The sequence below is a fragment of the Colletotrichum destructivum genome, chromosome 5 (genome assembly GCF_034447905.1).
Source record: "Colletotrichum destructivum chromosome 5, complete sequence".
Lineage (NCBI taxonomy): Eukaryota > Fungi > Ascomycota > Sordariomycetes > Glomerellales > Glomerellaceae > Colletotrichum > Colletotrichum destructivum.
In genome coordinates, this window is record NC_085900.1 from 2,334,975 (window position 1) to 2,348,532 (window position 13,558).

The 13,558-nt window shown below is 55.9% G+C and overlaps 4 protein-coding genes across 4 annotated transcripts; 2 read left to right on the forward strand and 2 right to left on the reverse strand.

The window, feature by feature from the left end:
• Nucleotides 1-10: 10 nt before the first annotated feature.
• On the reverse strand, nt 11-1,767 carry CDEST_08273 (Putative Mid2 domain-containing protein). Its single transcript, XM_062924432.1, has one exon. The coding sequence runs from the start codon at nt 1,325-1,327 to the stop codon at nt 506-508; it is 822 nt and encodes a 273-aa protein (XP_062780483.1). The 5' UTR covers nt 1,328-1,767; the 3' UTR covers nt 11-505.
• A 2,142-nt stretch (nt 1,768-3,909) lies between these two features.
• CDEST_08274 (Putative metal-dependent hydrolase, composite domain superfamily) lies at nt 3,910-6,403 on the forward strand. Its single transcript, XM_062924433.1, has 2 exons — nt 3,910-4,839; nt 4,893-6,403. The coding sequence occupies exons 1-2, from the start codon at nt 4,568-4,570 to the stop codon at nt 5,992-5,994; spliced, it is 1,374 nt and encodes a 457-aa protein (XP_062780484.1). The 5' UTR covers nt 3,910-4,567; the 3' UTR covers nt 5,995-6,403.
• Nucleotides 6,404-6,817: 414 nt separating this feature from the next.
• Nucleotides 6,818-10,267, forward strand: CDEST_08275 (Putative glycoside hydrolase, family 35, Galactose-binding-like domain superfamily; the record flags this gene model as incomplete). Its single annotated transcript, XM_062924434.1, has 6 exons — nt 6,818-7,329; nt 7,392-7,638; nt 7,682-7,795; nt 7,927-8,061; nt 8,121-8,835; nt 8,895-10,267. 6 exons carry the CDS (start codon nt 6,818-6,820, stop codon nt 10,265-10,267), a joined length of 3,096 nt encoding a protein of 1,031 aa, XP_062780485.1.
• On the reverse strand, nt 9,823-13,214 carry CDEST_08276 (Putative cytochrome P450). Its single transcript, XM_062924435.1, has 4 exons — nt 12,854-13,214; nt 11,770-12,770; nt 11,472-11,606; nt 9,823-11,379 (listed from the first exon to the last, which is right to left on the reverse strand). The coding sequence occupies exons 1-4, from the start codon at nt 13,083-13,085 to the stop codon at nt 11,188-11,190; spliced, it is 1,560 nt and encodes a 519-aa protein (XP_062780486.1). The 5' UTR covers nt 13,086-13,214; the 3' UTR covers nt 9,823-11,187.
• Nucleotides 13,215-13,558: the final 344 nt, after the last annotated feature.

Genomic DNA, 13,558 nt, shown 5'->3' on the forward strand with positions numbered 1-13,558 from the left:
ACGTGCTCGGGTTGGTTCGACATACCATCCCATTCTTTTCGGCGGCCCTTTTATTAAAATAGTAAGTTAAGTATCTAAATGTACGATGTACGTACGTCCACAGTGCAGTGTTAAGCCTGCCAACCCAGACGCATGTCCATTAGGCTTTGTGTTGTCTCCATGTGTCTCTGCTGGGGTCGATGCCTCGTTCTGATGCATGGCCCGATTGAAGCCCGCACGAGTCGAGCGGGGTGATCCTCCCGAGGCACAACTGGTAACGAAGAGAAATTCCGCAATCTATGTACGTAGCTCTCTTCAACAGTCCCGAGACCTTGCGATATGCAATCATGCCCGCCGTAATAGTTCGGCAGTCCGAAACTCCACATGGCTGGCGGAAGTGGCCAGCCGCAATATTTGATTGAAAAGAGTAATCATGGGGGGGTGCCTCCATCCGTGGACGAAAGACCGGGGAATCAACGCTTTCTTTCGCAACAAACAATCATCATGCACTCGAGTAGCCGTCGCTTTAGAAGTTGGACGATGCGTTGACTTGGTTTGGCGCGTGATAGCTCTCGAGAGTCGACTGGAACGGGGTGCGGCCGGCTCCCTGAGCGCTGCCAACCTCGGTCTTCGGCTCGTTGCCGTACTGGTTGTTGTACTCCATCAGGCCGTCGTTCTCCTCGGCCTGCTTCTTCTTGCCCCAGATTCTCCACGCCACGAAGCCGAGGGCACCGAGCACAATGGCACCACCGACGCCGACCACAACACCAATGACAGTATTGCGGGTCTGTGTAGACATGCCGGAGGAAGAGCCGCCTGAGTTTGCCTCGTTCAGTGCCGGCGTGTGCGTGACGGTGGTATCCGTGGTGAAGGACGTGGCTTGGCCAGCCGAGTTGGTAGTCGTGATGACGGTTCGGATGGTGGAGGTAACGGGCTCGGGAGTGGAAGTGGGGGTTGAGGATGCGGCACTGGCACCGCTGGTCGTGGTCTCGTCGTTGGCGGCAGAGGCCGTGGTGCTGGTTCTCAGTGTTGTGGGAGCAGCTGTGTTGGCGGGAGTTGTGGACTCAGCGGGCGTGTTGGCACTCGTGGTCGGCACGGGGGCGGCAGAAGTAGTAGTAGTTTGAGCAGGAGCGGTGGTGCTCGTCGTTTGAGCAGCAGCTGTCGTGGACGTGGTCTCGGCAGCGGCGGATGTGGTGGTTTGAGCAACCGAAGATGTGGTCTCGGGAGCACCGCTGGTTCCCGTTTGTCTCTTGACGATTTCATCGCGAGGCTCTGCTCTGAAGTTGAACCATGATGCCTGCGCGACAGAAGCGGCGGCGAGGAGCTGAAGCACGCGTGTAGGATGCATGGCGGATGATGTGTATGGTAGGTAGGCAACGAGGGTAAGGAAAGCTGCTTGTGTCGGGAATGGATATTTCAATCAGATATCCGTAGCCTATTTTTATCCCTCCCGTACGTCGGGTGAGTCGATGTGTCTTCCGTTTGAGTGCTGCTGGCTTGGTTGCTTGGTATGTGTTAAAGCCAAACGGCGGCGAATAAAGGTGAGTCGGTTCGGTTCGTCTGGAATCCTCGGAAAGTTCTTCGCTCGAGGTGGTGGTGCCGAGTGGGTACGAAAATAGGAGAGTGGCACGGATCAAGAGGGCAGAAGCGACCGGCAAGTTAAGAAAAAGACGGTAGAACTGATATATTTTGTTCTTCAGGTAGTGGTGAAGGAAGTGTGACCCAGAGGGAAAACGAGAGGAAGGAATAAAAGCTGACGATAGGAAAAAGCGAGTGGATGGATTTTATCAAGTGAGAGGGAGGATGAGATGGTGTGGTGTGGTGTGGAACAAGCGGGAAGGTCAGAAAACAAGACTTCTCGTATTCAAGGCCAGGAAGAGCGAGAGGGTGGCCTGGGTGGTCAGTGAGCGCCGAGCGTAGGAGGCAAGTGCAGCAAGTGCAGCAGCAGGCGCTGCAGTCGGTTGCCAAGTGGGCGGCGGATGCTAGAGCGACGCAGAAAAGCAAGTGGTGCCAGGCTGCAGGGGGTCCGTCCATTGTCCGTGTGGACCGTGGTGGCTGTTCTTGGCTTCGTCCCGGACCACAAGCGTCAATCAACGGGTAACCCAACCAAAAGGGAAGATACACCCCATCCGTCCGCTACCTTGCACAGGTATCCACCACTGGCACAATTTGCACAACAGGGAGAACAGCAGGTGTAAGGGACAACGTGGTGGCGGTGTACTTGCATAAGACGTTGGGTCATCTGCCTATGACGCTCATTCATTGGTTGAGTAGTGGAGAATCGCAGGGGGGCTACCCGGTACGTACACAGCGATCCTCCTTATGCTGCAGCCATTGAATGTGGCTCCATTTCAAGACACTCCCGGACGAATGGCGCGACTCGCTCTCCCTCTCATTCTGCGGCATTCTTCAGTCTGTGACTGTCCGTCGATTCCTTGTGCTCCAGAACTGTCGCCCCCCAGCAAAACCAGCACCGAGCCGAGAGTGTCGCCGAGAAGCAGCCCAACTGCCAACGACATCTAGCGGCCACGCGGTTGGTAAAACGGCCTCTTCTAGGCTTTCAGCCCAGAAGATCGCCCCCTCGGGGTTCGACCCAGCCTGCTGCAAGTATGCAACCGTCTCCGTCTGCTGCATTCTCACCCTCCGTTGGCGCAGGCTTTTGTCCCCCATCGGGGATTTCGCAGGCGGCAAACGCAACAAACCGAGTCTAGATGGTGCGCTGTTTTTGTTTTTTTGTCCCTTCCATCGGCAGACATCCGTTCGTGTCCCCAGAATAGCATGGTCAGTTTGTGGCTTCGTGTCTGTCAGTATGTTGCCCAGCGGCATCTTACCAAGTTCTGCTTGCAGGACAGCAGGAGTTGCCGTTGCAGTGGCAGCCCGCTTCGACGATGACGAGGCGCTAGAGGGAGATTGAAGTCACTGAGTCTCTCCCTTGTCCTTCTTCTCTTCCCCCTACCACTACTACCATTACTACTACCCTACCACTTCTCCTTGATCGGAATGGGAAGCGAGCGGCACAGCTGTCCATTCGTTCAAACTTTGACCTCTATCAACAACGACAACAACAACTCCCGAGAAACGAGGAACGAAGCAATGGACAGTGCAACGGATCGGATGCCTGCCAGCTCAATGCAGCATGCCTGCTCTGGGCCGATCTTGTCTCTATTTTCAGCACCCACCCGTGGCTCCTGCTCGCCCGCACCTCCACTTCTACCCAAATAAACCCGGCCATTTTCCATTCAGGGTCTTCCAAGCCGGTCCCCACGGGCCACCGTGCATCGTCCACCATCCCCGGTTTCCCTCAATGCATTCGTCATCCCTCCTGGCCTGGTTGAAAAAAATCCGGATTCCACAGCCTTTCCAGAAGTCGGCATTCGTCGGCTGCTCTCCGTCGCCCACTTCCAAATCGTTGACGACCCCCCCGAAATGTGAAGGGCGCCGTCTAATGGTGTCTTTTAGGCCAAGGACGTCTCCAAGTCTTGGACGCCGAGCATCGCCTCACTGGGCCATCAGGACATGCTCTCCACAGCGGCCGACGTCACATCCGCGCTCGACGGTCCTTGCGACAACACAACAGTAGCCTACATAATCACATAATCGATGCTGTCAACAAACATCGCGGTCCGCAGCCAGCTTAACCACTGCACTGACGTCTTCTGTGGCGTAAAGATCTCGGATAGTCTTCTGTGGAAGTTTGATCTGCCAGATTTTCGGCTCTCGGAGTCGTCTCCCCGTGCGTTGCGCAGGCGGCCGCGAATCTCTAGGTGAGCCTCTCGATAATGAGTCGTTAAAAAAAAAAAAACGAAGCTCCCAGAGAGAAAAATGCGTCCCGCCGCGGCAGCCCTGAACTTTTGTCGCACCAGGGTATCCTTTACTGGAAGCCTCACCTCCAATGATCCTCGTCATGGGTTGCTCTTCTTCCCACATCCCGGGCGGAAACGAAGAGGCAACCGACCGATGGCCGAACAGTACCAAATCCGTCTGATGTGGGTACCGCATTTGTCGGCATGACCGGTTGCTCTCGGACACACCTCAAGTTTTGCAGAGCTCACACACAGCCTCACGATCCCCAACAGCCATCTAACTCTACTAAGCGTCAAGCGGGTGGCCAGCCGAGCAACCATCTGCGCTTTGAACTCATCATCCATTGACAGATGCTTTTTTTCCCCGCCATCTACAGTAGACCAGACAGTTGAGCCACCTCCATGTGCTACAGTACAATTGGAAAACCATGTTTTCTCTGCCGGCCAACCCTCATTTTGTTGTGGTTTACTCCGCGTACACTTCCCCCAACCTTTGTGCGGCCTGCCTGTGCCGGCCGAAGGGCTCCAGGGTCCAAACAGCACCGCTTAGGAAAGCCGAAGTCATCAGAGCTGCCAGGAACGGTTAGTTTGCACGCAGGCCATACGTAAGCTCGGAATCAATACGGGAACCAGTCTTGCACTTAGCAGTTGATTCGGAAGCACCAATCATTCCCAAGTGAACCATGCAATGCTTCATTTATCGGTTCCTGCTTAAGAGATCCGTTTCACGTACCCCGCAGCTCAGAAACACTGGCCAGGCACCGCAGCAAGCTTAGATTTGTGCGATGCAACCATCTGACCTTGTGAAAATGAGTCGCGATATCATCAGCTCACGCAGCACTATACACACATCGTTGCTTTTCAATGCGAGAAGGAAAACATTCGACAAAGATATCTCTATCGTTGTCGACTCAACCACAGGCACCATTGAGGATGTCTACCAAAGGGCAGATGGTAACGATGTCGTTGTAAACAGACGGGACATCGACCTTCGGGGGAAAGTTGTGATGGCTGGGTTCGTCGACGCTCACACGCATGTGTTTCTGCATTCATACGAGTGAGCCATGACAGACTCGAGCAACTGTGCGCCTTTCATCTAACAGAGCTTAGTGAAGCCTCGTCTACAGTCCAGATGCGAGACCAAAGCATCGTGGAGCGAATCGTTCGTGCCACCAATCATCTCCGCGCCGCGCTGCTATCCGGCTACACTACATACAGAGATTTGGGTACCGAAGGGATGCGGTCGTACGACGCGAACCTCAGAGACTGTGTCAACCGAGGGCTGCTGCCAGGCCCCCGACTGTTTGTCGCCACGGAATGCCTAGCAAGCACCGGATCATACGAAGTCCGTCATGAGAACACTTTAGCCAAGCTGCCACGCATCTCGGATGCTTGTGATGGACCGGTGGGTGTGAGACAGGCAGTCCGGCGCCGAGTGGGCGATGGAGCGGATATCATCAAATTCTACGCTGACTATCGACGGAAAGTCATGCGATTCCCACCGCCTATCCAGCCACCACGGGCTGCGATTCCATTCCTCCCCTCAGATCCCAACCCGGCGGTGGTCATGTTCAACCAGGAAGAAATGGACGAGATCGTTCGAGAGGCAAAACTGGGCGGGTTACCTGTGGCATGTCACGCGGGCACAGCAAAGGGTGCGCTCATGGCCATTAAGGCAGGAGTCGACACCATTGAGCATTGCAACGAGGCGACCGACGAGGTCTTCCGAGAAATGCGCCGTCGCGGAACCATCTTCGTCCCTACGCTGGCGGTGTTGCGGAACTCTCCAGACTTTGACAACATCAGCAAGCGAGTGAAGAGAGCGCACGATCTTGGTGTACGTCTTGCTGCCGGCGGTGATACGGGGGCCTTTCCTCACGGAGAAGGTGCTCTGGAGATGGAGCTTATGATCCGGGCTGGAGTTCCCGTGCCGGATGTATTGGAAGCATGTATCGTTGGCGGGTGGGAGAGCTGCGGCAGGAAGAAGAGCGGCTTCTTGTTCGGTTCGATCGAGAAAGGGTACCGAGCCGACATAATTGCCCTGGAAACGGACCCAAGGACAGACAAGGGCTCTCTGCGGAAGGTCAACTTTGTAATGAAGGATGCCAGAGTCTGGAAGAGGGACGGTCGGCCAGTCGACTTCGTTGAGGAGCATGCGGAGACGAGACCGACCCCCGGCAGCGAGGAGGAGTCTGACTGGGTGCTCATTTGAATGTAATCATCCGGTTTTCAAAGACTGCAGTCATTCAATCGTCGACTTGCATCAAGCGGTCATCGAAAAGTAGCCTGGTTGCATCCTATTATCAGACCATCGCCAACAAGCGGCAAATACGAACACGATGCTACGGAGATGTCACAATTAACATATTTCAACGTTCGGCACTTGCAGCCTCCAAAAAAATCGCGTAGAGAGAGAGAGGGGGGGCATCGCGTTCATTCAACACAGATTACCATGAACGACCAGTATTGGAGACTCGTCGACGCATATCGCTTGCCTAAATGGCACTGTCGAATCCGCAACCCCAGGCCACCGGCCTACTTCATTGACTTTGAGCATTGCAATAGCCATCCCAAGAGCCCCAAGTATCACCGCCAGCTTTCCGCACGGTTCCCGTGGGCTCAGCAGACGAAGCACAACATAGCCCACTCTGTTCTGCTCAGCACCCGGAATGGCTGCATATGCTGGACCAAGCTTTCCCGGTTCACGGGCATCGGACGATCGTTTCGCATGTAAAGCTAATCACACCCGTTCTTCCGAACATCTCTCATCTTCCCTGGTCGGGTAGGAGGAAACGAATGTGGCAATCGCTACGCACCGTACTTGAAATACTGACTGGGCTTGTGACGAAGTCGACGCTGGAGGGCCTGGAATGATATCAGGCTTGAGGAGTTTCTCGGGGTTTGAAGCTGATCAAACCCGAGGCTGGCGAGCGTACATGATGTGCGGACCGCACTCGAACTAGCAGCATCCTCTTCATCCTCCTCCTTCTCCTGGTTTGATAGCCTAGCTATCCACTGTCGCTCATTCGTCAAAAATGAGGCCGTCGCTACTTTCGATCGCCTCACAGGCTCTCGGCATGTGCTCTGCCGTATTAACAGGCACTACCTCAGGTCGTCCTCCTACGTTTGTCATTGACTCGCACAAGAGAGACAAGCTCCAAGATATTGTGACCTGGGACGAGCACTCGCTCTTTGTCCACGGGGAGCGCGTGATGATTTTCTCTGGGGAGATCCATCCCTTTCGACTACCTGTCCCATCCCTCTGGCTAGACCTTTTCCAAAAGGCCAAGGCGATAGGTCTCAACACGGTATCGTTCTACGTCGACTGGGCTCTGATCGAGGGTAAAGCCGGCAACTTCAGCCCTGATGGCGTCTTCGATCTCCAGCCGTTCTTCGACGCCGCGACCAAGGCGGGTGTGTATCTCATTGCACGGCCTGGACCGTACATCAACGCTGAGGTCTCTGGCGGCGGGTTCCCCGGCTGGTTGGCGAGGATTCGAGGGAAGTTGAGAACCACGGACCCCGAATTTCTTTCGGCGACAGATAAGTATGGTTTTTGGACACAGTTTGAATTTTTGGATGAGCCTGAAGACTGACCTCGTTTGATAGCTACATGGCGAAGATCTGCAGCATCATTGCCAAGGCTCAAATCACCAACGGAGGACCAGTCATTCTGTTCCAGCCAGAAAACGAGTACACAAACTTCGAGAACGGAAGTAGTGTTGATGGGCAATACTTCCAGTACGTCATCGACCAGGCACGTAAAGCTGGAATTGTCGTGCCACTCATCAGCAACGATGCCAGACCTCTGGGACACAATGCTCCTGGAACAGGTGTAGGGGCAGTGGATATCTATGTATGCAACATGTCAAGCCCACTTGCAACTCACCTCTGACGAGTCTAGGGACATGACGCCTACCCCTTGGGATTTAATTGCGTGTGTGGCCCTGCACTTCACCTCACACAACTTAGCATCGTTTACTGATAACCGAAACGCAGGCGAGTCCGAATATGTGGCCGGATAACAAATTGCCAACAAATAATCTAGCCCTGCATTTACAGCAAAGTCCAAGCACCCCTTACTCTTTGCTAGAGGTAGAGTCTTCTCATAATCAATGGAGAAACCCAGCCTTACGTGACATAGTTTCAAGGTGGCTCGTTCGATGCATATGGCGGGTCTGGTTTCGAAGACTGCGCATCATTAGTAAACCATGAATTCCAGCGCGTGGTTTACAAGAATAATTACGCATCTGGTGTCACTATATTTAACATCTATATGGTCGGTGGCAATCTTTCATCATCCCGTTTTGGGCGTATGGTGGACTGATACCCTCTCAGCTTTTCGGAGGTACAAACTGGGGTAACTTGGGGCACCCAGGAGGCTATACATCTTATGACTACGGGGCAGTGAGTTTTCAGCATGCCAGAAGCATTATATTACACTGGCTAACATTAAGTAAGGCGATCACAGAAGGAAGAGGCGTTGGCAGAGAGAAGTTCTCCGAACTGAAGCTTGAAGCCCAGTTCTTGAAAGTCTCGCCTACTTATTTGACCGCCACACCTTACAACTCAACGGTGGGTGTTTACAGCAAAACTCCGGACATTACCGTGACGCCGCTTTTGGGAAATAAGACGGGCTCGTTCTTCATCGTACGCCATAGTAACTACTCGAGCCTGGCCACGACAGACTATACCGTGCGGTTGCCGACATCCGAGGGAAACATTACCGTCCCCCAATTCCGCACACTGCTTCAACTTGGACGCCGCGACTCCAAGGTCATTGTCACTGACTATCAAGTCGGCAACGTGACTCTCCTCTACTCGACAGCGGAGATTTTCACGTGGAAAGAGTACAAAAGTCAGACGGTTCTTGTCGTTTATGGTGGCCTCGACGAGACTCACGAGATGGCGATCAAGACAGCTGCGACGCCTCTCATGGTCGAGGGCACCAATGTTGATCACAATTACGTCAACAATACCTTGGTCTTGACGTGGACGACTTCGAAGACTCGGAGGGTTGTCCAAGTCGACCATTTATTTATATACATCCTAGGTAGGTGTGATACATCGGAAAATAGCTACCATGATGTGTCCTTGACTGACGACGGGAAGATCGCAATTCTGCGTACAATTACTGGGTAACAGACAAGCCCGGCGGAGGCAGCCAACCTTCCTACGGAACGTCAATCATGAACCCCGAATCTCTGATCATCAACGGCGGCTACCTTATCAGATCGTTCTCGATCCAGGGCGACACACTCAGGGTTGAAGGCGACTTCAACCGCACCACCGAGATCGAAATAATTGGCGTCGATGACAGGATGGCCAAGTTAGAAGTCAACCGGAAACGAGTAGATTACACAACAAACAACCTGACAAACTGGATTGCTCGAGCGTCCCTCGTGGACAGCCCCTTCGCCGTTCCAGACTTGAAGACGCTCGGCTGGACATTCCTCGACTCGCTCCCGGAAATCCGTCCGGGTTACGACGACTCCGCTTGGCCGCTCGCAAGCCACACCACCACGAACAACACCATTGCTAACCTCAAGACCCCCGTTTCCCTCTTCGCCTCGGACTACGGCTTCCATGCGGGCACTCTTGTCTTCCGGGGCCACTTCGCCGCCGCCGGCACCGAAGACAAGCTCAGCATCACAACCCAGGGGGGCGCGGCCTTCGCGAGCGCCGTCTGGCTCAACGACACCTTCCTTGGCTCCTTCGCCAACGGATACGACGATCCCGCGGGGGACAACAGCTCCAACTACACCATGGCGAGACTGACTGCCGGCGCGACGTACGTGCTCACAGTCCTCGTCGACACCACGGGGCTCGAGGAGAACTTCCTCATCCCGGCCGACGTGATGAAGAATCCGCGCGGCATCATGGATTACAGCATCACGTCGCCGTCTGGCGCACGGACGAACGTCACGACGTGGAAGGTAACGGGGAATCTCGGCGGCGAGGACTACGCGGACCGGTCCCGGGGCCCGCTGAACGAAGGAGGTCTCTTCTTCGAGCGTCAGGGGTACCACCTGCCATCGCCGCCCGCGGCTGCATTCACGGCGCAACGTTCGCCGTTCGACGGCACCGAAGCCCCCGGCGTGGCGTTCTACGCCGCGACGCTCGACCTGCGCCTCCCCGCCTCGGACCTCGACATTCCCTTGGCGTTCGTCTTGGATGACATCGCCACCAACGCGGAAGCGGACGCGGACGCGACGGCGGCCTACCGGGCGACGCTCTATGTCAACGGTTTCCAGTACGGGAAGTACGTGAGCAACATCGGCCCGCAGACGAGGTTTCCCGTGCCGGAGGGCATCCTCCGGTACCAAGGGACCAACTGGCTCGGGCTGGCGGTCTGGGCTCTCGGGAGAGGCGGGGCGCGCGTGCGGGGGTTCCGGCTGGATGTCGGAGAGGTGGTGACGACGGGGCGGGAGGAGGTGAAGATTGTCGACGGCGCGAGCTGGAGCCAGAGGGCGACGGCGTATTAGACCAGCGTCTGGGTTTCTCTTCCTAGCACGTTGTGGATGCGACTTTGTTTGGTTAGGCTTCTCCAATCATGGCCTTGAGAGCTGCCCGGCGAGGGACGGGTCCCCACCAAAGTGTTGAGAGTGGCGTCGCCGAGCGGGAGGCGAAGCACCCGAGCCCAAAGTCGTTAGTGCTGGTATTTGTGCGGTGTCCGCGGCGATAAACCCTCTCTCCGAGGGTGAACGCCCGGAACCCGCGAATACCTCATCGCACGAGAACTATATCATGACTCGTGGAGTCCAAACCTGACTACGTATCTCTCTGTATGCGTAGTCAGGCCTCAAGGTGGGGAAGGAGGAGGAAGCATTGAAGGATTGAAAGGATATGTGGGAGCTTGTCTTACTGTGCTTCTGCATCATGTACGATATTGTGTACCTGTGAGACCTCCGCCTTGGCTACATACATATCTCTGGATAGAGGCAGGGGACAGGGACAGGGACAAGGGGCCATGCAACAAATGGGTCCAGCCGCCCCCGCTTCTCCACTGCGGACCACCCACAGCGGGATCTACGCTGCCGTCCATTGGCCGGGTCCGGACAACCGGCTAACGAGGAGTTCGACGTCCTGCTTCCCTCCGCTTACATCACCAAGGAGGGCACGGCAAAGAGATGGTTTTTCTTTATACATCTAGCCAGAAAGAAAAAAGAAGGAGAAGAAAAGGAAAAAAACAACAACCTGGAACTAGAAAAAGCACTCGGAGACTTGTTGTATCGCAGATCCCTCAGGAAAGCCATTGGGCCACACACTCGTCTTCCCATACACGACGGGCCCGGCGGATTCCCGAAACGGTACCACTTGCCGCCCTCTAGAACAGCAAGCAAAGCGACCTGGAACTCGATGTCCGGGAAGGGGGGGAAAACCCCCCACGTGCCAAGAACCGGATCTACCCACCGCGGGCTGCGACGGCGACCATGAAACCGTGCGGCTTCACAAAGGTCATGTTTTCCGTCTCCCACGGCCGGCTGGCCCCGTCCCGGAGCTCGAGGTCGAAGTCGCGGACGATGCGGGGGACCAACTTGGCGATCTCGAGCATGGATATGTGCCTGCCGATGCATGTCCTGGTGCCGAGTCCGAACTGGAGCGCGGAAGGTGTCAGTTGATAAAGAAGAAGGGGGTAAGGGGGGAGAGGGGACCCTCCGAGTCATGGGGGGCTTGTTGGGTGCTTACCGGGATCCAATGTCGGTTCATGAGCGCGAGCTTTGTCTCGTCCTCGACGAGCCACCTCTCCGGCCGGAACTCATCCGGGTTTTCAAAGATGAGCTCGTTCCTGTTCTCCACCCAGCAGTGTACGGACACCCTCCTCTATGTACTTTTGTTAGCCTTCCGTGCTGTGTGTGTATGTGTGTGTTTGTGTGTGTGTGTGTGTGTGTGTGTGTGTGTGTGTGTGTGAGAGAGAGAGAGAGAGAGAGAGAGAGAGAGAGAGAGAGAGAGAGAGAGAGAGAGAAGGGAACGAGGTAGTCCTTACGCCCGCCGGAAAGAATCGACCGGCGATGGTGGCACCGCCCTCGGGGACCACCCGCTCGAGGGGCATTCCGAAGGCCGGGTGGATGCGCAGGGCCTCCTTGACCACGGCTTGGAGATAGGGCATGTCGCGGGTCTCGTGGAAGGCGAAGTCCTTGTCCCGGGCCGGCTGAACCGCGTCGGCCTCTTGGCGCAGCTTCCGGTAGCACTCGGGGCGCTTCATCAGGTGATAGAAAATGGCGGCCAGGCTGATACCCGTCGTGTCGGAGCCTGCTCCCACGTTGGCGCCACAGCCGGAGAAGACGTGCATGTTCGTGAAGCCGGCCGGGTCCGCCTCGTGCTTCCGGAGGAACTTCTCGAGGAACGACTGCATCCCGCCCGCCCCGTCTCCCTTCTCCAGCTCCGGCTTCGGCTCCCCGGCCGCCGTCTTGGAGTCGACGCGGAACCTGTCGATGTTCCGCTGGGCGAAGGCGTTGACGTAGTCGAACCCGGACTTGCCCCCGGACAGCCAGCCGCGCAGAAGGGTCGCAGGCACGAGGAAGGACGGATACGGGGCGACATACGTGGAGTCCCGCAGCGAGGTCCCGAGGGCGGAGATGACGCCGTGGACGTCTTCGCCGCGATCGAGGAAGCCGAACCTGCTCCCAAAGGTGATGAGGCCGATGACGTCGAAGGCGTAGCACTGGAGCCAGTGGCCAAAGTCAATCGGCAGACCGGCGACGGAGACCTCCTGGAGGCGCTGCTTGAACATACGGGCGCACTCGTCCACGTACGGCTCGTACGAGACGAGGGCGGTCAGGGAGTACGTGTGCTGGAGCTGCCGGCGCAGCTGGGCGTGCACTTTGGCGTCCTGGACGGCGAACATGTTCCAGTCTTGCAGGCCAGGGGCTGAGAACGCATGATACATTGGGCTCTTGAGGAACGAGTGTCCATGACCGAAGATGATCTTGGGCGCCTCCAAGTCCTTGAAGCTGTATCTGTTGGGACCATATCTTACGATCGCGCCTGGGCTTCGGGTCAGGAACAAGCCAATCGTGAGGGAGGAGGGAGGGAGGGAGGAAGGGGGTGTAATGGATGTCCCATGTTACCGTGTTTTCTATGAAGTGATACGAAATCCTGCTCCAGATGGCCCTTGTGCACTCGCCATAGAAACCAGGCGTCCGTGTAACGCGCCAAGAACGGCCCCGGGATGGATCGTAACGGGGACAGCAAGGGCCGCACGGCGTAGAAGGCGCAGAAGAGCCCGGCGACGACGCAGGCCGCAAGCTGGAGGCCCGAGAAATTCGAAGTGATGGAGGTGAATACGCCCGATGACTCCATTGCTGCTCCGTTGACAATATGGTGGTATAAGGGAACAAAATCGGTCGGTGGACGTGATGAAGGAAACACAGAAGCTCAGCGCTGCAATCGAACGACAGACATGCCTTCTGCCACCTACCTAGATATAAGTCATTCGACCGGGGAGTGTATGGTCGACATGTGCACTAACACACAGGTCGAAACGGAAACATGATATACGGCAAATCGGCCGGTGAAGATCGGCGGTGGGCCCGGCGACTTCGGGCCTCATTAACTTGCCGAGATTCCATCGGGCAACGTGATTGGTTTCATGATTCGGCGTTCGTCGAGGTGCCAACTTGCGCGCGAGACGACGGGAAAACACATGGCATCGCAATTGCATGACGAGATGTCATTTCATCTTTTTGTGTATTACGAGAATCTGGAACCACTACAATGATTTCATGATCGGCAAGACTCGGAAGCTTGATCAAGTCGCCCCGAAAATGCCGTGA

What these genes read in the sequence shown, in the direction of transcription:
- CDEST_08276 (XM_062924435.1), bottom strand. Translation starts at nt 13,085, where the DNA reads ATGGAGTCATCGGGCGTATTCACCTCCATCACTTCGAATTTCTCGGGC. An exon ending in ATCACTTCATAGAAAACACG is followed by an intron (nt 12,771 to 12,853) that starts GTAACATGGGAC and finishes CCCGAAGCCCAG; the next exon opens with GCGCGATCGTAAGATATGGT. An exon ending in TGAACCGACATTGGATCCCG is followed by an intron (nt 11,380 to 11,471) that starts GTAAGCACCCAA and finishes TCCGCGCTCCAG; the next exon opens with TTCGGACTCGGCACCAGGAC.
- CDEST_08274 (XM_062924433.1), top strand. Translation starts at nt 4,568, where the DNA reads ATGCAACCATCTGACCTTGTGAAAATGAGTCGCGATATCATCAGCTCA. An exon ending in GTGTTTCTGCATTCATACGA is followed by an intron (nt 4,840 to 4,892) that starts GTGAGCCATGAC and finishes AACAGAGCTTAG; the next exon opens with TGAAGCCTCGTCTACAGTCC.
- CDEST_08273 (XM_062924432.1), bottom strand. Translation starts at nt 1,327, where the DNA reads ATGCATCCTACACGCGTGCTTCAGCTCCTCGCCGCCGCTTCTGTCGCG.